This window comes from Pituophis catenifer, unplaced genomic scaffold (genome assembly GCF_029215685.1).
Source record: "Pituophis catenifer annectens isolate HBS135680 unplaced genomic scaffold, rPitCat1.0.hap2 SCAF_5, whole genome shotgun sequence".
NCBI classification, from domain to species: domain Eukaryota; kingdom Metazoa; phylum Chordata; class Lepidosauria; order Squamata; family Colubridae; genus Pituophis; species Pituophis catenifer.
The window spans coordinates 100,984,739-101,007,850 of NW_027256885.1; the positions used below are offsets into that span (position 1 = coordinate 100,984,739).

A 23,112-nucleotide genomic window follows, 5' to 3' on the forward strand; every position below is an offset into this window, starting at 1 on the left:
ACCCTTCTCAAAAACCAGTTTTACATTTTTATCCTCAGTCAATTTTAAGATGCTTAAAAGGTTGTTCTTGATTGAGGGAACATACAGTGCCCCTGTGACATCTCCTATACCAGGCACATTGTTCACGCCTTCCCCAGTTACCTCTGCCTTGTCCCCAGTGGCAACTTTTACTGAGGACTTGAGTGGGTGTAAAACCTTAAATCGTGGCTTCGTGTTGGCTATATGCGTTGATGCACCTGAATCAAGAAGCCACAGCCCCTCAGCATCCTTTACCTGGGAGGTGTGATTGTCACTAGTGACACTACAGTATTGGTATCCTTTATGACCACCTCCCCCTCTTCCACGGCCTCTTTTATTTTTATTGTGCTTAAGTCCAGCCCTGTTGGCCCTAGAGCGAGGGCACTCCCTTTTAAAGTGACCTTGTATGCCACAGTCAAAGCAGGTGGGAAGGATATTAATCCTTTCACTTGTGTCCTGGCGCCTCCTCTGAGGCCTAGGCCTGTGATATGCCTCCTTCATTTCTTGTTGTTCCTCATCTCTGCACCTTAAATCTTCCTCAATAAAGCGGCCAGAAAAATATTCTATATTTCTTTGTTCCCTAGAAACCCCTTCTAGAGAAATAATAAAGGGACTCCAGGATTTGTCTAGGGAGTTCAACATCACACTAATTAAAGTGGATTCAGAAACAGGCTCCCCCCTCTGTATAAGCTCATCCATCATGGCTTTAAGCGTTGCCAAATGTTCCCCCATTTTGACACCAGGTTTGAGTTTATAGTTGTGGAAAATTCTTGACAATCTGCTGGTTGCAGCCATATTATCACTATGGAACAAATTATATAGGGCAGTCCAAACTTCCTGAGCTGTGAGGCCGTCTGAAAGACTGGCATACAGAGCAGTGTCTATAGAACTTAACAGGGTTGTGTAAGCTCTTTTATGCAGGAACTCAATTTCAGGGCTCCAAGGTAAAGGGGGTGGTCTTTTGATCATGTCCAGAGTATTTTCTCTTAAGAGAATTATCTGAATCTCTTTACACCATTTTTTAAAATTCTGACCACTTAAATGTAATTTTTCAAAATTATTTGGCAAAGTTACAAAATTATTGCCATTAAACTGCATGGGGAGTTGTTCAAATGGCTGAAAAGAGCCTGTTGTGAATGGCATTGGGATCCCTAAGCCTGGGATCGATTGCTTAGGTCTGGCTCCTTTTTGTAGTCCTTCTGTAGTTTGAAGCAACTGGGCACGTGCAGGAAATGGAGCATGCTCCAAAGCCTTTTCTTGTTGGAGCTCCAATCTCCCTCTCTGAGCTCTGAAGTCAGGTCTGGCTGGAGCTTCAGTATAGGTCCGGACATCAGCGATGTGGCGGGGAAGCCTTGGAGGAGTGGGAAGAAGGCCTGGAGATCTTTCTGGAGACTGGAGGCCCATCAGATGAGGTCCATGGGCTGGGTAGGCCTGGAAATGTCTCTGGATCTCCTCTTCTCCATCAGAGGAGCAGGATTGCAGCTCCGGATCATCCCAGCAGGGCCGGAAAGGTGCGGAGGCCTCAGCCTGGGCCTCCCTGGAGCATTCGGTGAATGGTGAGCGCCTCTGCAGTGGGGGGTGGGAGGCTGCAGGTCCATCTGGGTTCCTCCGGGGGTGGGAGGTTGGATTTGGGGCCCTCCTTGAGTGGGCAGCTGGGTCTGGGGCCTCGGGGCAGCCAGTGGGTGGTTGCTCCATAAGTTGCAGGGCAGCGACCAGGGCCTCTATGGCCTCTTTGATGTTTGCCGTGGCAGGTGGGGCCTGGCAAGGGGCTTGTGGGGTCGGAGTGGTCCTCTGGGCCGCTGGAAGGCTGAACTGACTGGCTGGCGTTGTAGGCCTGGGCTGTGGAGCTGGGGAGGGCCTGGCTCGTGGTGCTGGCAAAGTGCCCAGGGGAGCAGCCATCTTGGAGGAAGTTGCCTCCGGAAGTGGCCTGGTGGCCATTTTGTTTGGCGGGAAACTGGGTGGGGGGGGAGTCTCTCTGGCGGCAGGCGCCATCTTGGAGAGATCAGGCAGGGGAGTCCTTACCGGGATGGCAGGCATCTCTGGTGCTGCCTCCTCAGGCCTCTTTCTGGCTGCTGCCCTTGTCTTCAGGAGGAAGGCGAGCGCTGCTCGGCACTCCTCTTCTGACATCTCAGCCACTTGCCTGTCCAGGCTTTCATCTGGTCCTTCTGCCCCCTCTTCGTCAGTGCTGAAGAAGCCTTCTCCAACATCGCTTGGCTCGGCCCCTGGGATCTCTTGCTGCATCTGGGTGGCCTCTGGCTGCCAGGGTGTAGCTGGATGGAAACCCCCTTCAATGTTTTCCATCGTTGATTCAGACTGGGGCTGCTGTGAAGTTCTCCTCCATTGAAGGCCTCTGGTCACAACAGGGGAGCTTCTCTCACAGGTTATTTTGGAGGGCATCTTGCCTTTTCAACAGCTCCTGGAATGGAGTTCTGCTACCATTCCCTCTGCTACCATTCTGTGGAAATTGGGATCGTAGAAACACCCAGGAGCATAGAAGAGTCCAAAGGCAGATGCATGAATAAATGTGATAAATGTATTTATTCATATAACAAAACATATTAACTATATACAAAGGCTGTCTTAATATCCATTAGGATAGGGGGCACACAGCGTGTGTGACTACCCCTATCAAAGATCATGTCTCATGGAGAACAAACGTAAAAGAGAGCTTGGTGGAAAGGTTAGAGGGGGTTTTATACTCAGTGTAAGCCCCTCCTCTCCACATAGGGGTGGGGGCACTTTCTGCCTCCACTAGTGTCTGTATGATATATGTGCCAATGGCTTGCAAATACTTGACAGTCTCCCCGCTCGTGTGCACACTCCTGGCCCCGCCACAGCCAGCCAGGGGATTGCGAGAGGAGAAGGAGGAGGAGGGTCGCCCGAAGGGAAGCCTCCACTGCGGTTCGCGCTCGTTCCTCAGCCAGCCCAGATTTCCAAAAAGAAAGAAAAGGAGTAGCAAAGAGCCCCAAGGAGAGCTCACCAGCTTGGCCCAGCCTCAGCTTCCCTGACCCTCGGGGTGGGCGTGCGAAGTTCGGTGGGGCCTGCCCCCTTTTCCTGCTACCCTGAGCTTCTTAAAGCCGTGGCTGGGCACTGCGGGCACGTCCCCCTTTCCGTCATCCCAACCTCCTGGATCCCATTCCCACCCCACCAGCCCTTGTGTTAGTGAGGCCAGCATCGGTCACAGCCAGGTCAGGCCAGTTTCTCAGGGTGGAGAGCAGGTTGCGTGTCTCCCCAAGTGACCGAGGCACACCCAGCACCAACAAGGGCCAGAAGAAGCTCCAGCAAGAGTGAGGTGCTGGAGAATCAGCCCCGGCTGCTTCTCCATCCCCCACCGTCGCCCTTACTTTCTCAGGCCAGGTGAGGAGTGACAGGGAGGGGAAGGCAAGAGGAGCGGACAGCCAGTGATGGGACAGGGAGCCACAGCAGAGGGCCCAAAGAGCCGCAAGAGGCTCCGGAGCTGCAGGTTGCCGACACCCGGGTTATCTGATACCCTTCCACTCTTAAAGATAACTAAACCACACCAATTGTGAACATGCCATCTTGTTTCTGCTGGATCTACTGCAACAAGTGCAGACTACTTTGACATAAGTGATTGCTTTTCTGCATGTTGGAAGTATACTTAATTTGGTATACCTGGCTTTCCTCTTTGGATTATGAGAGGAATTAATGTAAATGGTTGAATAAGAATTCCCAGTGGTTTGATTGCTCTGCAGCCATTTGTTGTTTCAATTTTTTTTATGTTCAGATACTGAGCCTTCGTAACAGTTGACTACCTCAGACTTGCTGCACTCATTGTGGATACCATGTGGATCACAACTTCTGGAAAAGGTTACAACTCTGGTGGCCATCTGAAAGTCAAAACCAGCTCTACTGGCTTCCTATAAGAAATCCTGGAGAACTCAGCCATCTGAGTTGATAATATAAAAGACAAATTTAAATGACCTTAAATGAGCAGTTTGTCCTGTGCCCCAATTATTATATGTTTTCATATGTAGCCATAATTTACTAGGAACCTCTAGTGCACATAATTTTTTTTAAAAAAAATATGCACCATAGTGTTGCGTTTACTTCTTTTAATTTAGTTACCAGAAAATACACATCCAGATAGAAAATTTATGGACACTAGTCTGTATATTAACTGGGTTCATCTGTGTAAACTATTTGAGAAATAGCTCCCCAGGCTTGAGAAATTGCAATATAGTCAAATAGCTGCATGGAATATGCAACTATATATACTTTTCTTTTTCTTTAATGGATCTCAAAACAGCTAGATTTTTTTGGGATCAGTAGTCAATAAATGTTTGCTTCTATAATAGCTGAGGCTTATTTTTGAGAAGTTCATGCTGAATATTTAATCTCAGCAATCTGTTGGGAAGTATCAGATACTGCTCACACACCCCATTATATTTGCAGAATGGAAGTACTTACAGTATATGTATAATGAAAAATGTCCATTGTTGTGCTTTTGTATTGTTTAAAATTTGGATATATTTTGGGAATAAGTTGTTACACATATGGCATGTTTTCTTCCTGCTGCCCAAAGATTCATGGCAACTTCACTGAAAAATTAGTCTCCTGGCCAGCTATATAATTTATTTGGACAACTATTAGTGTAATGGTGTTTGAATACTAGTTTGTGCTATATTGTGCTGTATGACATTGACACTGACTGAATAGAATTCAAACTGGCTCCGAAAGAGGTTCTTGCTTCCTGGGTTAAAAATATTTTTTTTTCTTCCAAACTGAATGTTGTGTGGCCACTGTTAATATGGATTTCCAACTGTCTGGCTGTTTTCTGGAGCCTTAAGACAGGATTTAGACATTGCAAAAGTATTGCTTGTGAGGTACGCTAGATATGTACTTTGAGGGGTACTTTTTATTCTTTTGAGCTTGGTTTTCTATATGTACTTTATAAAAATATGACTTTGCAATTAAAGACTGGTTAGGATACGAAATGATTGCTTTAAATGAACAAATTGCTTAGAATGTTTTATTCCTATTAAGAATTGTGAGATATATTCTAAGTAGTTGTGTTTTATACAGATGCAGTACCAGGCCCCTCTAGATCCTCAGATCACTAGAAGTAAATTTACAGCTGACACCACTGAGTTGTGTATCTTTCCTGAAAGTTGTCTATTTGCCATCAAAGCCTTTGCAGGGTATTAAAGCTGAAGAACTAAGATTATGTGAAAGTTACAATTTTAAATTCCAGCTTTGACATTTTATTAAAATTGTTACACACGAATCAAGTTTTAATATGTTGTATGATAGGGTAGCTGAAGCTGTCCTTTGTATTCACTTGAGTGCTTGGGCATCAGTGGTGGGTTGCCCCCGGTTCGCACCAGTTCTATAGAACCAGTAGTAAAACCAGCGGGAGGCTCCGCCCACCAACCCGAAGTCATCAAAATGGTTCTGCGCATGCGCAGAAGAGCACGCAGCCCCACTGCGAACTGGTAGTAAAGGTAAGTAGAACCCACCCCTGTTGGGCATAGTTGGCATAGCAATTTTAACATTGTAACAATAAATATAGAAAAGTACATGACCTCTGGAGTCTAATGAATACTGTATATGCCCTATATTCTGGAATCTCAGATACTTGTTATTAGTGAACATACTTTGATTGAAATATTATACCACTGAATTAAAGTCAATGAAGTCTTTTTGAAAAGAAAAATGGAGCTCCAGTGAATAAACTGCATATTTTATATTGCTGAATTGTTCCTTGAGATTAATTGTCCTATTTTTTTTTGAGAGAGGTCACACACACATATGTGGTTTATGATCTTTCATGCACTCTGAAGTTTCTGCATCTTATGTATCCTAACAACTGTCATGTATGCTAATATACACATCTGTTACACAATTGCTTTAGCACTTGTGATCCATGGACAAAAGAGCCGATTATAAAGAAACAAGCTGAGGTGATCTGAATGCACATGAGTATCCTTTTAGTCCAGACATCTGGTTGTGAACTGATTAAAATAAAAATGATAGCTTGAAGAAAACACTTCCAGTTTTTAGCAGTCCATCTCTGAAGTTCAGTGTATTTGTTACAAAGTACCTCTGGAGTCATAGCTAGCCTACTAGAAGTCATTCTGAATTTGTATTTTGGTTAGTTGTCTATTCTATGAATGCACAGAAAAACTGAACTACCTCCAGAAGACCATGTACATATTTTTTAATTTGGCTGTAACATTTTAGCTGCATAACAGTGATTGATGCTTTTTAAATAAAAGCGGTCTCCATGTTCCTAGAGAGGGCGGCATGATGGCTCAGTGGTTAAAACACTGGGCTTGTCAGCTGGAAAGCTGATAGCCCAGGTTCGAGACCTGAGTGTTGCACACAGAGGTGAATTCTGGTCCTCATCCTATCTCCTGCCAACCTAGCAGTTCTAAAGCTTGCAAATGAGAGTAGATAAATAGGTACCACTTTGTTGGGACGGTAACAGTGCTCCATGACATCATGCTGGCCATATGACCACGGAAATGTCTTCAGACAGTGCTGGCTCAATGACCCTTGAAATGGGGATGAGCATCTCCCCCATAGTCAGCAATGACTAGTGGAGTAAAATCCGCAGGGACTCCTTTACCATGTTCCTAGTCAAATATCAACTGTAGTTTAGCCAGCTTGCTCTCGAGAAGTTGGAAGATGTGATTGAACTTTTTTTTTAGTCCCACAAAATTCTTTTCTTGCTCTGCACGTGGTGGCGGAGAAACACAATGGAGCTGGAAAGCAGGTTAGAGAAGGAATGCTTTGGGGAAGCAAGGGGAAATGGGCAGTGGTGCTCCAAGCTCTCCACCTCTGCAGTGGCGGAGAAACACAATGGAGCTGGAAAGCAGGTGGCAAAACCTCTCAGCATGTTTGCTGCAATTAATTGATTGATTGGTTTGAACATTTTGAATGAGCCAATCAGAGCACAGCTTCCTAGATCTGAGTTTCCCGCACTGTCCAACGGTCAGTTGGTTAGTATATAAGTAGCAGCAGAATCACAGCCAGCTGGAGAGAGATCCTCGGAGAGCCTCTGATCCTCCCAGACCCTCGCAGAGATGCCGAGCAGAGCTGCCTCCAGAGCTGAAGTCACTACAAAGAGCTGAGTCACTGCCTTGCTCCTGAGAAGGCTGACAAAGAACGCTGAACGTCTCCCACGCTTGGGAAGAAGATAAGAGCTAAATGGACTTTGCTGAGAGGAGAATCTTTTGGGCTGTTGATGCCTTCTTGTAGGTTTTGTTTTTTATATGTTTTTATTAAAGTAGTTTCTCAAGACTTCTCAGTCAACTTCCATGCTAGTGCATTTGTGTGCGTATCGGGCCACGGTCTATTCAAACCCCCAAAAACTCTTTCCCTCCACAATTGGTAGCAGAGGGGATGGTTTCGATGGACCTGATCCGTAGCACAATGCATTAGCATGCCTACTATTAAACCAACGCGTCAGGAAAAAGTCAAGACCCGGGCCTTTACCAAGAATAAGCAACTCCAAGGCCGATTGATGGAAGAACAAGCCAGGATGACTTCAGCTGGAGGACTTCAAGCAACGGCCGGGCAGGAGAGCGAAGAGGCTGTGAGTTTTGAAACAAACGCCCCAGCTCTCGAGATGCATGTTGCAGAAGGTGATTTTCCGCCGCTTGGAGGAGCAGTAGGTGGACAGGCATCCCCTAAGACAACGAGCGCAAGATCGATGGGAGAAGATGAACTGAGGTCCATAATACTTCAAACCTTTGGTCTTCCTACGACGTCTCAGAATCCAGCTGCTGATTTCAGCTCTTTAATGCAAGCTACAACTACACAAGCAGCAGCTCGAGAAAGGACTGAAAACACCAGGCCGGTAAGAGATTTCCAAACTTCTCCTGTAACTCCCCTCGCTGGCTGTAGACCTAAGACAGGAAACAAAGGATTGCCTGCTTTAAATTTCCCGCCAAATGTAATGGCACCATCTACTGCCCAAATTGTTTTAGATCAGCCAGCTGAAAGTTTTACCCCCCCCCCTCCAACTGCAGCATTGTTAGCTCCGGTTGCATCTCAAATGCCGCCAATGCTGCCTGAGCGGGTTACTACCCAGATGACCAATACAGTGATGGCGGGCACAGCCTTGAATGTAAGGAATTCACCTCCTGAATCTGAAGTTACGAGTGCCATTGAGACATTAACTGCACATTTTGGAACTGATTTTAAGTTGCTCCTTGCTCAATGTGAAACTGCAACTCGTGTTAATACTCCCTCGACATCTATGACCCGTTCTTCATCTGTTGCAAATGGGGTGGGCATGTTGATGTTCCAGGAGAACGCTCAAGATTTTCTGCAGGGGGGCAGCCGAGGAGGTCTTTGCATTCTGCACCACAGGCACGGATGATTCCTGAGTACACACAGCCTGAGAATTTGACCCCCTCCATTGAAGGGGGGCCACCATCGAGTGACCAATCAGCAGTCTTTAGGCCAACTGCTGTGATTCCTATGACCTATTGCCAGTTTAAAAATTTGCGACATCATGGGAGGCAGCATTTTTCTAATCCTACGCCTTCAAATGCAAATATTTTGCCATCCGGTTTTAAAACCTTACATATTAGTGGAAAGAATTTAGAGGAGTGGTCTAAGAATGTACAGGTTATTCTAATGAGGGAGGATGTGTTATTGTTATTGCTTGATCCCCCCCACAAACCCTGGACCATGGAAATTGATCTTTTGCATCACAAAGCATTTTGTGTTTTGCTATCAGCCATTGACCCTGCTTTGTATCCCAGTATTCCACATGGTTTAACTATATGTGAAGTTTGGCAAAAATTGTTTAAACTGTTTTGTTGCAAGAATTCAAATGCAACAAGCAGAATTTCCAGGGAATTTCATTCTGCAAAATTGAAACCAGGTATTAATATGAATGCACATCTTTGTGAACTTAATAAGATGAGGGAGGAGTTAACCCTAAGGGGGCAGCATGTAGATGAACAAAGTTTGATTAGTATTATAATCAACTCCCTGGATCCTAGTTGAGATAATTTTGTGTCCCGATTGGACAATATTAGTCCTGAAAATATGTCCCTGGAAGTTCTGTCTGGTAAGTTAATTGCTGAAGACAACTTGAGAAAAGATAGGGCAACCTTCCATGGGAAGGATAGGCAAATGAGAAGGTCAAATAGCCCCGATAAGATTTTTACAGTTGGAGAATGTTTTAACTGTGGGTCTAAGGGTCATTATAAAAGGGATTGCCCGCGTAATGTTAGAGCACGCCAAAGGGCGCCCTCTGGTGGTCGGTATAGGAAAAGATCACCTACCCCACATGGGAAGCCACAAGGTAACCCTTCTAGTCAGAGAAGGGGTAGATGGCCAAAGAAGGATGATAAGAAGGACAAATTTGGTTTTGCTAGCAACCTTGTTACTGTAGTTGAGACATCTGAATCAGATCTCAGCTCCTTCTCCCGGGCGACTCGCAGGTAGCAAGAAAACAACGGGACACATGCAGGGTCTTCAGTGAAGTTGGTTTAATGCTTAGCAGGAGCTCCGGAACAACGCTGAGCGCTATAGTAGTTTAAAGTTGGCGCTACGAACAGCGGCTACGTAGCGCCCTTTATATATTTGCTCCACCCCTCCCTAATTTACTGGTCGGAGAGCATTCAGCTGTGACAGGCAATCACGCACGCCTCTCTTCTGGGCGCCTCGTTCCTGGGAGCGCCCCGGTCACCGCCCCTCCTCCGCCGTTCCCTAGCCTGCCACCCCGGCCGCAAAACCCCGGTGCCACCACCACCACTTGTGAGTTTCTGTGTTCAGCATCTGGATGCAGTCCTGCGTCCTTGTTTGCTTGGTTTGCTGGGTGCAGTCTTGCAGTATCAGGTACGTGTGCCCATTCTCTTTCTCCTCCTCCCCATCCCATTATTGTCGAGCGGAGGCTTGGGCTCGACATCAGATCTCTCAAGGAGACAACGTTCGAGACTATGGCTGCTGGACAGTGGCGCCAGCAAACATATTGTGAATAACCGAAGTTTGTTTACTGAATTGAGGGGATATAAGTCCATGGTTAAGGTTGCAAATGGTAAAAGGGTAAGAGTTATTGGCATTGGTAAGGTTTTTATTCCTGGGCTTGGGGAAGTTGATGATGTTTTATATGTACCTGACATTGATCATAATTTGCTCAGCACTGTGAAGATAAGTGAAAATTCTAAGATAGAGGTATTGTTCACAGAGGGAACTGCTGTGGTTACCAACAATAAGCATGTGGTTGGGGAAGTGTTGAAAATCAGCGGTTTACCTTATTACTCTCCCATTTCAAAGGCTGAGGAATCTGATGTTACAAACCAGGTTACCACTTTTGATAGTGATGATGATGAATCCCAATTTGATTCAGATGATGCTGTTGAAGGTACACAAGAGAAGGGGTATACATAGCAGCTTCAAATACAAAATTATACAAAAACAATTATGAGGTACTTTGGCAGAAGGTACAGAAGGATATGGAAAATTGGAAAAAATTACAGTTGTCTTTATTGGGAAGAATTGCAGCAATTAAAATGAATGTTTTACCTAGATTTTTATTTCTGTTCCAAATGATACCTGTGCTTAAGAAAGATGAAAATCTGAGAGAATGGCAGAAAGGTGTTAATACTTTTATTTGGGCTGGGAAAAAACCCAGAATAAAAATGAAAATTATACAAGATACACGTGAAAGAGGGGGTCTTAAAATGCCTAATTTAAGATTATATTATGAAGCAGCGGTTTTATCACAAATCAGTGATTGGTTTAATTTAACTGAGGGGAGAATTTTGAATTTAGAAGGTTATGATTTGTTATATGGATGGCATGCCTATTTGTTATATGACAAAAAAGTGGATAAAGTATTTAAGGTTCATATATTAAGAAATGCTTTGTTAAGGGTTTGGAAAAAATATCAATATAAGTTAAATTATAAGATACCTTTATGGGCAAATCCTAGACATGCAATAGAAAATATAAGTATAGAACAAAAACAGGAGGTGATTACCTATAAAGAGCTTCTTATTATGGAAAGGGGGGTAATGTATTTGAAATCTTTAGATATACTGAGAGAAGAAGGTATAATTTATACATGGTTTCAGTATGGTCAACTTCAAGCTAGATGGAAGGAAGATCAAAAAACTGGCTTTGTGCAAAATGAGGAGAATTTGGTAAAACAAATTAGAGATCAAAAACAAATGCATATTAAAAGGTTGTATAATGCTTTATTGGAAATAGATTCTGAGATGGAATTGGTTAAAGACTGTATGATTAAATGGGCACAAAACTTTCAAGAGCCAGTAATGATGGAAACTTGGGAAAAGATTTGGATTAGAAATGTGAAATTTACACAAGCACAAAATTTAAGAGAAAATTTTTATAAAATGTTTTATAGATGGCATTTAGATCCTAAAAAATTATCATGTATGTATTCTAATGTGCAAGCTAAATGTTGGAGATGTGACTGTGATGATGCAACTTATTATCATATATGGTGGACTTGTAGAAAAATCAAAGCATTTTGGATAAAGATTTGGTGGGTGATGCAGAATATTCTTAAAAAGAGACTGAAATTTACTCCACAGTTGTTCTTACTGGGTATAACTACGGACTGTACAGTTGCAGAGACTAAATTGATTTTGAACTTGATAACAGCAGCAAGATTGTTGGTAGCACAATACTGGAAGAAGGACTTTTTGCCTACTATTGATGACTGGATATTGAAAGTAACTAATTTAGCTGAAATGGCTAAAATTTCAGCATATCTGAAGGATCACACACAAGAAAGGTACATACAGGACTGGAGAAGATGGATTGATTATATACAAAATAAGTATCAGACCAAAAAATATCAAATAGCTTATGAATGATTTCTTTTATTTGTATAAGCGTTATATAAGTGATATTAGAAGTATTATGTTTAAGAAATAGGATTTTATATATGGGGGGTTAAGAATTTTTTTTATAGGGATGTTAGTTTAATGATTGGTTATGCAATTTAGATTATTGTTAAAGATTAATAGAAATACCTTGTGTTCTGCTCTGGGAAGTCGGGGAGGGGGAGGGGGGGTTGGGAGGGGGGGTTGTGGGGAAAATGTGTTTGTTTTAAAACTTTTTCAATAAAAAAAAAAAAAGAGAGAAGGGGAATTTTAAAGGTAATTGTAAAAATGTTTTAAGTAATAAGTCTGTAAGTTTTAACCTAAAACAGGAAAGGAGTGAGCCTGAGAATGCCAACGCAATCTCCATTGGCAAGCCATTACATGATGAATGTGCTCATCTTATGCATCGTAGATTGGGTCATGTAAGCTTTCCAGTAGTACAAAAGGTATCTGAATGTTCAAATGGAACTAGGGTTAAATATTGTAACATTTTTCTGGACTGTTCTATTTGCAGGATTGCGAAGTCAAAAACGAGCCCTGCACCCAAGAAATCCCTGAGATATTCTGAACACATATTTCAGTTGGTACATATGGATCTGGTGGGTCCCCTGAAAGCTTCTTTTAGTGGGAATCGTTACTTTCTGACAATTGTGGATGACCATAGTAGGTTTTGTTTTGTTTACCCTATTAAATCCAAAGACCAGACATTGTCTAAGTTTAAGGAATTCTGCCGCCTAGTGGAGAACCAGCATAAGGTCAATATTCAAAAGATTTTGACCGACAGAGGAACTGAATTTAACTCAGCACAGTTCTCTGACTGGTTAAAATGGAAAGGCATAGTACATTTACAAACTTCGCCTTACTCCGCATTTCAGAACGGAATTTCAGAAAGACGGAATGGCATGCTGCAGACAATGGTAAGATGCGCACTTGAGGATGCTAATTTAAGTTTTTCATATTGGGCGGAAGCTGTTTCATATGCAAATTATACGTTCAACCGGGTATGGTCCAGTGTGGTACAAAAGACCCCATATGAGATGGTGTATGGCCATAAGCCAAAATTGGCACATCTTCATGTTTTTGGAGTAATGGCTGATGTCCACGTCCCAAAATAACTTAGAAAGAAGGGGGATAAAGTCTCAACCAAACTGAGGTTTATGGGCTATGAGAGTGGTTCTAAGGCCTTTAGGTTCGTGGACTCAAAAGACAGAATTGTAATATCCAGGTCAGCCACATTTTATGAAGGCACTAATTGGAGCAGGATCCATGCAAATGAGATCCTGGCTCAAGATCCCACTTGTAGTAGAAATAAAAATGCAGAAAAAGTGTCTGAAGGCCTATCTACTGATAGCGACACCTCTGGTTTTGGAGATGAAGAGGACAGTACACCTCCCAAATCCTTGAAGGGAATCTTAAAGTGGAAAACGCAGACAGCATGGAAAGAAGGGCATCCCACTTTAAAGGTAAAGGATGGTGATGGTGAGGAGGACAACTTATCAGATAGTACTGGAGTGGATGAGGAACCAGTCCAAAGGCCAGTTCGATCCACTAGGGGGAAGAACCCAAAAAGGTATGAAGATTTTACTACTTCTGTTGACCAGGTTTCGGTCACACCCCAAAGGTATGAAGTTGTGTTAACGCTATCTGATAAAGAACAACAAAATTGGCGTGCTGCGATGGATACCGGATTGCAGAGTTTGAAAAAACTAGAGGTATTCGCACCAACGGAGTTACCAGTGAACAAAAAGGTAATTGGCACAAGATGGGTCTTTAAGAAAAAGCCCACTGAGGATGGAAAATTTATTTATAAGGTGAGGTTGGTTGCACAGGGCTTCTCACAGAGATTCCCTGATGACTATGTTGACACCTTCTCGCCTACAGTGCGGCCTGAAAGTGTGAAGACTGCACTTACTATAGCTGCCATACAAGGGGAGAATGTATATCAATTTGACGTACAAACAGCATACTTACATGCCAAGCTAGATAAGAAAATATATGTTAAGGCTCCTCAAAGTATAGATCACCAGGGAAATAATATTTGGCTTTTAAACAAAAGCCTCTATGGACTTAAACAATCTGGCAGAAGGTGGTACAAATGCCTTACCAGTAGTTTAAAACAAATGGGTTTTACAACCTCGTCAGCTGACGAATGTGTGTTCATTAAAAATCACCAGGGTATTAAAGAGACAGTCCTGGTTTACGTGGATGATATTTTGTATGTCTGCAAGTCTGAGGACAGATGTAAGTTGTTCTCCAAGGAGTTAAGCAAGAATTTTGCCCTAAAGCCTCTGGGTCGGATCAATAAATTTCTAGGAGTCCAATTCGTAAAAACGGAGAAGAGATATGAACTCTCCCAACAGGACAAGATTATAGAATTGGTAGAAAGGTGCAATATGACAGAGGCCAAACCTTGTGACACACCCATGCAGACAGATTTCCTCAAGAATATGTATGCTGAAAGTGAACCTTTTGAGCAGAGGACCCTTTATAAATCAGTGATAGGATCATTGCTGTATATTGCAAGCTGGACTAGGCCAGATATTAGTCTGACCGTAAACGTTCTGTCCAGGCATTCTGAGAATCCCACCCAATACCACTGGAGTGGAATCAAAAGAGTTTTAAGGTATTTAAAGAACACGGTTAAACACTCACTTTTGTTGGAGCCAGATATATCAGATAAACCAAGTTATGCTGTTATGCAGATGCTGATTGGGCACGGGACATTAAGTCCAGAAAGAGTACCTCAGGTTATGTTATATTCCTGAATGGAAGTCCCATTCATTGGTACTCAGGTAAACAAAAGTTAATCACAACTTCTACTGCCGAAGCAGAATATGTGTGTTTATCAAAAGTATCTAATGATCTGGTGTGGTTTGATGATCTCCTAATAAACTTGTGGGAAGAACCAGTGTATCCTATTGACATTTACGAGGACAACACTGCTGCTATTAATATCTCTCAAGCTGATGCAGTGGGACAGAGGACACGTCACATTGACATCAAGTACAAACACGTCAGACAAATGACCAGGATAGGTTTCGTTAGGACAGTTTTCTGTGAGACAAAGGAACAAATAGCAGACTTGCTCACGAAGCCATTACCTAGGGACCAACACCAATACCTCTTGGATAAGATATCTATGACCATGTAAGATTGTACCTCTTACTACTGTAATGTATATGCTCATGACTTGTATGTACATGTATTTCTGTAATCAATCATTGCAGAGAAGGGGATTGTGAGAGGTAAAACCTCTCAGCATGTTTGCTGCAATTAATTGATTGATTGGTTTGAACATTTTGAATGAGCCAATCAGAGCACAGCTTCCTAGATCTGAGTTTCCCGCACTGTCCAACGGTCAGTTGGTTAGTATATAAGTAGCAGCAGAATCACAGCCAGCTGGAGAGAGATCCTCGGAGAGCCTCTGATCCTCCCAGACCCTCGCAGAGATGCCGAGCAGAGCTGCCTCCAGAGCTGAAGTCACTACAAAGAGCTGAGTCACTGCCTTGCTCCTGAGAAGGCTGACAAAGAACGCTGAATGTCTCCCACGCTTGGGAAGAAGATAAGAGCTAAATGGACTTTGCTGAGAGGAGAATCTTTTGGGCTGTTGATGCCTTCTTGTAGGTTTTGTTTTTTATATGTTTTTATTAAAGTAGTTTCTCAAGACTTCTCAGTCAACTTCCATGCTAGTGCATTTGTGTGCGTATCGGGCCACGGTCTATTCAAACCCCCAAAAACTCTTTCCCTCCACACAAGGCAACCCCCCCCCCAGGGCTCCAGAGCTGCCGCATTTGAAATGGCTAACAGGGACCCGGCACCACAAGATGGTGTCACAGGACCAAAGCAGCAGGTGGAGGAGGAGGCGGCAGCTGCCACTGGGCAGGTGATCTGCAGGGCGAGGCGGAGGGACAGAAGAACCCCTCCAGTGGCTGATGCACAGCTGCAGCGGAGGCCTTTTGCCATCACTCCCCCCTGGCTCTGAAACAGCAGAGGGGGGCCAGGTAAGGGGACTGATCCTCACCTGCCCATCCTCTGTAGTATGGCAGTCCGGCTTGGGAGCGGAGTGAAAGGGAAGAGGCAGGTGGGCAGCTGGGTCATTGAACGGGCAGGGGGAGGTTGCTGAGCGGGGAGTGGCCTGGCTGCAGGGACCCTGAGGTGCGTGGGTGCCTCACCTCGTGGTGGTGCCGCACACCCTTTTGCCCCGAGCAACCAGATGGTGGGACGGAGTGGGTGGGGCTTAACTGTTCTGTCCCCGTCTCACACACGCACACAAACAGCCAGGAGTTAAAATAAACTTGTAGACAATAATTTCCTTCGATAACAGAATTGGCAGCAACCCAGTAGCTGCTTGCCAAAAACTTTACTCACAAAGGGAGGTATTCCTCCTCCGTCAGATAAACCAAAATAAATTCACAAAGCCAAAGAATTGTCAAGTCCAGTCCATAATAAATCCAAGGAAGGCAGATAACGAAGTTCCAGAGACACAGTATGACTTGCTAGCTGTTTAGTTTTGTCCATCAGAAAGCCTGAATGGCCACCACACCCCCTTTTATCCCCTGTGGGGTGCGGTCCAGTGACTCAGCTTAATCTCTGGCACACCTCCTTCTCTCCTGCGTGCGCTTGTCTTTTTGACGCTGACAGGGATCCAGCCAAGACTTATCTCCGTCGCTGTCTAACTGCGACTGCTCAGAGATGCCTGGCTCCTGGCCTATCTCTTCTCCTTCGGAAGACACCTGAGGCATTGCCAGAGAGGAGGGTCCTGGAGAGGGAGGCCTTGCCAACTCCTCTCCTTCACTTTCGGAGTCTTCTCCTCCCGATAAAACGGGCTCAGGGGTCAGAGTCACAACATTAACTAGGGCTTATTTTTGGGGGGGTAAGGCTTAGGTGCAGGCGTGAAAATCCGGGTAGGTCTTATTTTTGGGGAAACGGTATTGTCGAGCGTCAAGAAGCACTCGACATCATGTCCATGCACCGGCAGAACATGGATACCCGGCTGGAGGGGGGGGGGGTTGAGCCACATGGGTGATGGTGGTGGAATAGGCTTCCGAGTAGGCGTTTATGTGCACGGGTGCCTTATGGGGTCGCGTGGGGTTAGCTTACTACTCTGAGAACACTCTAGAAAAGTGACGGCATCCCAGTACGTCCGAAGGAAATGAGGAAGTACGAGACCTTCCAGCTGAATGTAATCTGGAAGGAACTATATAAGGACTCGCTTGCAAGGGCGTGACAGCTGCGTCTTTGTTTTGCTAGCTTTGCATTCCGGTTTCTGTAAGCGCTGATTGCCACGATTAAATGAAGATACACCAGCTTGGCTTTAAGCGTGTTCTTTGACCGTGGACACGGTCCTAGGGGAGCCGAGAGGAAGACGCAGCTCTCCCTTTTCACAAGCCGTTTTGGAGCCCCCCCCCCCCCGTGAAGGAAGGAACGGGATGGCAGAGGGCGTAGCGGCCGACGTGCTGCCGGAGGATACAGCGGAGACCGTGGGTGAAGCGGAGGAGGAGGTTGACGCCAGGATGGATGGGGCGGCCAGCCCGCCGGTGGTGCGGCCGAAACAGCATGAGCCCGGGGTCGACGGCGCCCCTAGTGAACGAAAGGAACGCGAACGCAACGCCCGGGAGACGCCCGGCCCAGAGACAGGTGGGATGCGTCTTCAAACCCCGCCCTATGCCGGTTCCCAGTTCCAGGATTGGAGGGAACGGCGATGGCTGGAAGACGAGGAAGGGGACTGGAGCCACTCCACTGGCCTGGGGCCTTCCACCCTAGAGATCCTACGCGACCGTTTTGGCGAGGCGAGCTTTCGCGATGCGCCCTCCTGGCAGCCATGGGCGCCCAGCATGGAGGGAGCCACCTCCTGGTCAGGAGGCGGTACGGCGGGTGGGAGTTCTGACAGCAAATTCCGCCTTGCCAGCCCGAAGCTGAAGTTGGAGGGGCGTGAACAACGCTGGGTGAGTGGAGAGCGGAGACAGGCTGTACATTCATACGGTGGGGGCGAGGGCAGCCACGCAACTTCCGGTGCCGCTACACAGCCCGGGAGAGAGAGGAGAGTAGATCCCGTGAGAGACGCCCCTCGACAGCTACCCGGCACAGGAGATAGGCCACCACAACAGCGTTACAGAGACCCGCTACCGGCATGGGGCCACGGTCCCTGGGCACCCCCCCTCCAGCAACATCCCTGGGGATTACCGCCTGTGCAGGCTGCATTTGATGGAACTGCAGGAAAGGTGGCACTGTTCCTGAGTCAGGTAATAAGCCATATGGACCTTTATGGCAGATTATATCCTTCGCAGTGGTCCATGGTCGTGGCGGTCACAGCAGTGCTCACGGGGGAGGCAGCTGAATGGGTTGCCGATTTACATAGTGAACACGCCCGCGAGTTAACAGATCTGGGCCTGTTCCTTGAAGCATTACGCAATAGGTTCGAGGATGAAACTCGGACCCAGGTCATCGAAGGTGAATTGGTCAACCTACGACAGCGTGGTCGCCCTGCCAAGGATTATGTCAAGGAGTTCCGTAATCTGGCAGGAAAACTCCATTCGTGGCCAGAGCGATTACTTATCCACCAATTCCAGGCAGGGCTAGATAGAGAAATAAAACAGGCCTGTGTATACCGGGGTCTAGGCCCACGATTGTCCGAATGGTACAAGGCAGCGGTGAGCCTAGACGTTGGTCTACGAGAATTCAGGCCTCGGAACACACCACCGTTCCAGTCCCGTCGTGGTCCAAGTGGCAGATCCAGTGACCGCGGGGCGTTTAGAGGAACCCCGGCATTCGGGCCGACCGCTACCGAGGCGAACAGATGCCCGTTCCGGTGCTTTCGATACAACCAAGAGGGTCATAGAGCTGCGGACTGCCCCGTCGCAGCCCCGCGACTGTCAACTTCCCGGCCATCCGTTCCGACTACCACGCCACGTGACCGACCCCTACGAACACCAGAACGCTCTAGGGCGGCCACGCAGACGCCCTCGTTAGAACCGACAACCCGGTCCAGTAATACCATGCCAGGGATGGCTCGTGTCCCCGACGCATCCGAAGAAAGCGACAACGGAGATGAGTTGCAGGATCCTATGGTAAGTGACCCTGTACACCCCTTCCTGATACCAGTGACCCTTAGACATCCTGTCACTAAGAAGGAGTGTGAACAAAAAGCCTTAATTGATACAGGCTGTACTCGATGCCTTATGCGGCAGTCGGTAGCTGAGGGCTTGGGCCTTCGGATCCTGACTCTTCGTACCCCCATTAAATTCGAGCAGATGGATGGGTCCATCCTGGGAGGCACACCTACTGCCAGTGTTACAGAACCCGTATTCCTGCAAATAGGAGCCCATCAGGAAATGATCCGGTTCATTGTAGTAACCCAGATGATCGAACCCATCATTCTTGGGCTCGCGTGGTTGGACAGGTGGGAACCACACATATGGTGGGAGGGGGGTTATCGTAGGCTCAGACTGCCATGTACAAAAGAGAGGGTGGCTCTCCAGCAAGAAACAACAAGACAAGGTACATACCCCCAAGCATATAATGACCTCGCCCGAGTATTTAGCGAGGAAGAATGTGACATCCTGCCCCCCCATCGGGATACGGATTGTGGTATCGAAATACTTCCCGGAGCCCGGTTGCCAAAACCCCGTATGTACTCGATGACACCACAGGAACTGAAGGAATTGCGAACGTATATAGATAAAAACCTGGCCCGGGGATTTATTCGTCCCAGTCGTTCGCATTTAGCGGCACCCGTCCTCTTTCGAGGTAAGAAGGATGGCGGCTTACGTTTATGTGTTGACTACCGGGGATTGAATGCTGTCTGCGTAGAACCGTTGTACCCCCTGCCGCTGATAACTGATTTGTTGGCTACCCTGGCGTCAGGGAAAATCTTCACGAAATTGGACCTCCGCGAAGCCTATTATCGGGTACGGATACGTCAGGGAGACGAGTGGAAAACCACATTTAACACTCCCCTCGGCAGCTACCAGTTCCTGGTGATGCCTTTCGGTCTACAAGGGGCACCAGCGGTGTTTATGCAGCTTATAAACGGTATTTTACATGAACACCTATATCGGGGCGTCTTAGTCTATCTGGACGACATTTTGATCTACTCTGACACAATGGAAGAACACGTCCAGCTGGTTAGACAGGTCCTGACCAAGTTGCTGGACGCACATCTTTTTGTAAAACTCTCAAAATGTGAGTTCCACCGGGAGGAGATCGATTATCTAGGTTTTCGAATTAGTCGTACTGGTATCCAGATGGACCTGAAGAAAGTAGCTGCGGTCTTAGAGTGGAAAGCTCCGCAAACCCGTAAACAACTGCAAAGTTTTTTAGGTTTTGCAAACTTTTATCGACATTTCATTCCGTCCTTTGCAACAACAGCATTACCATTAACGGAGCTATTGCGAACAAAAGGTGTGGTGGCCCCTGGGAAAAAGCCTAGGCCGGGATACAAACTACAATGGTCATCTGAATGCCAACAAGCCTTTGAAAATCTTAAACGGGCTTTTGCCACTGAACCCGTATTAATACACCCTAACACGTCACAACCGTTCGTAATACAAGCGGATGCTAGTGACGTGGCAGTAGGAGCTATTCTAATGCAGAAAGATGCGAACGGTATGTTAAGGCCTTGTGCATACACCTCCCGAAAATTTACAACCGCAGAAAGGAACTGGGCAGTGTGGGAGGAAGAGGCCTATGCCGTAAAATGGGCGTTACAGACATGGCGGCACCTACTGGAGGGTAATCCCATACCGTTCGAGGTCTGGACAGATCACAAGAATCTACAGGCCCTCCAAACACCTCGGAAACTGTCCCCAAAACAGGTGAGATGGGCACAATATTTTCAGCGGTTCCGTTTTGCCCTCGTGTATAAGCCAGCTAGAGGAATGTTTTTAGCGGATGCGTTGTCACGGATGCCGCAATATCACAGTAAACGAGATGAGGGTTTACAAGCAGTAATCTCACCCCTAAAAGCGTATGTATTGACAGCCCCGCAGACCGAGGATTGGCTCACGCTTTTACGGAAAGCCATTCGGACGGACGCATGGGCACAAAACAATGCAGCATCCCTAACCCACCATGATGGCCTAGCGTGGTGGGGAGATAAACTCTATATTCCAGCAACATTGAGACAACGAGTGTTACTCCAGTGCCATGATAGGAAAACCGCCGGACACTTCGGGTTCCTTAAAACCCTACATCTGACGCGCAGACAATTCTGGTGGCCTAAAATGAGGAAAGACATTGACCAATACGTCCGGGGATGCCACACATGCGCGGTATCCAAGCCACAACCAGGGAAGCCACTGGGCTTATTACAAACCGTAGCCGAACCAAACAGACCATGGGAGGAAATAGCCATGGATTTCATTGTAGACCTTCCCAATAGCAGAGGTTATACCGTTATTTGGACAGTAGTCGATCTTTTCTCAAAGCAAGCCCACTTTATTCCATGTAAAGGCTTACCCTCTGCCCGACGCCTGGTACGTTTATTCCTACAACATATTTACCGTTTGCATGGAGTGCCTAAGAGGATAATATCAGACAGAGGGGTACAATTCACCGCCCGATTCTGGAGAGGGTTTCTCCGTGATATAGGGTCAACCCAGGGCCTTAGTTCAGCCTATCACCCTAGTACGAACGGTGTTGCTGAACGCACGAATGCCATGATAGAACGATACTTACGCTCCTACATTACCTACCAACAAAACGATTGGGTTGATTACCTTCTATTTGCTGAAACGGCATACAATAACGCAGTACATCGGAGTACCGGATTTACTCCGTTCCGGGTAGTCATGGGGAGGGACTTCCCTGCTATCCCGGAGTTAGACCTTTCCCTCCAAAACCCTATGACTCCCAACGACTGGGCTACTAACGTGAATGCTGTGTGGCCTCACGTAAAAACCGCTTTGACACGGGCAGCTGATGAATACAAGCTCCAGGCAGACAAAAGGAGGGCTACATGTCCATCTTTTCAGATCGGAGACCTGGTTTATTTGTCAACAAAATACTTAAAGCTACGATTACCAAGTAAAAAACTAGGACCCAAATATATAGGCCCATTTCCTATCATTAGAGTAATTAACCCCGTAACATTCATGCTAAAACTACCCCCCTTATTGGGAAAGACCCATCCGGTTTTCCACTCTAGCTTGTTAAAACCGGCCACTACACCCACTACAACACCAAAACCACCTCCTGGCCCGGTAACCGGTGCCCACTATGAAATACAAGACATCATCGATTCCAAACTACGTAGAGGCCAGTTATACTATTTAGTCCGCTGGACAGGGTATCCTGATAGTGAAGCATCCTGGGTACCTGTAAAAGACATAAACGCCCCCAGATTACTGAGAAAGTTCCACAAAGCAAACCCCCAGAAACCACATCCCTTACCTGACCCTTAATATCATCTCTTTTTGTCTCCTCCTCTTAGACGGACGCCTGGTAGGGGGAGCCGCCTGTCGAGCGTCAAGAAGCACTCGACATCATGTCCATGCACCGGCAGAACATGGATACCCGGCTGGAAGGGGGGGGTTGAGCCACATGGGTGATGGTGGTGGAATAGGCTTCCGAGTAGGCGTTTATGTGCACGGGTGCCTTATGGGGTCGCGTGGGGTTAGCTTACTACTCTGAGAACACTCTAGAAAAGTGACGGCATCCCAGTACGTCCGAAGGAAATGAGGAAGTACGAGACCTTCCAGCTGAATGTAATCTGGAAGGAACTATATAAGGACTCGCTTGCAAGGGCGTGACAGCTGCGTCTTTGTTTTGCTAGCTTTGCATTCCGGTTTCTGTAAGCGCTGATTGCCACGATTAAATGAAGATACACCAGCTTGGCTTTAAGCGTGTTCTTTGAGCGTGGACACGGTCCTAGGGGAGCCGAGAGGTATTCCTGACCTACACCCCCTTGATCCCTCCCCACCTGGCACCAGTGACTTATCCCACTGCTGGTCTTTGACTTGCAACTTCCTGCTGGCTTCCACACTTTCTCCCTGCAAACTTCCCACAAGAAAAAATAGGGAAGCTGTCAGAAATTTGAGGGAAAAAGGGAGGAAATGAGAGAATAACGGGGGTGGGGGGAGAGAGAAGGAAGAAAAGGGAGGGAGGGAGGGAGATGTAGGAGAAAACCAGGCTGAGCTCGAGAGAGGGATCAAACATCATAAATCCTGAGTCCCTGTGCGCCTGCAAGAGATCTAAGTCCAGCCCACCTTTTTTTTTTTTGAGTAATTTTTTTTTATTTTTTAAGACAAACATTTAATACATC

General features: G+C 46.3%; 1 protein-coding gene across 1 annotated transcript in view; it reads left to right on the forward strand.

The window, feature by feature from the left end:
- The window catches only part of CDV3 (CDV3 homolog), a 51,690-nt gene extending 47,683 nt beyond the window's left edge, over window positions 1-4,007 (forward strand). Inside the window, exon 5 of the mRNA XM_070944407.1 lies at window positions 3,764-4,007. Within this exon, the coding sequence (XP_070800508.1) occupies window positions 3,764-3,770 (7 nt within the window). The 3' untranslated portion in view covers window positions 3,771-4,007. The remainder of the gene's footprint in view (window positions 1-3,763) is intronic.
- Window positions 4,008-23,112: the final 19,105 nt, after the last annotated feature.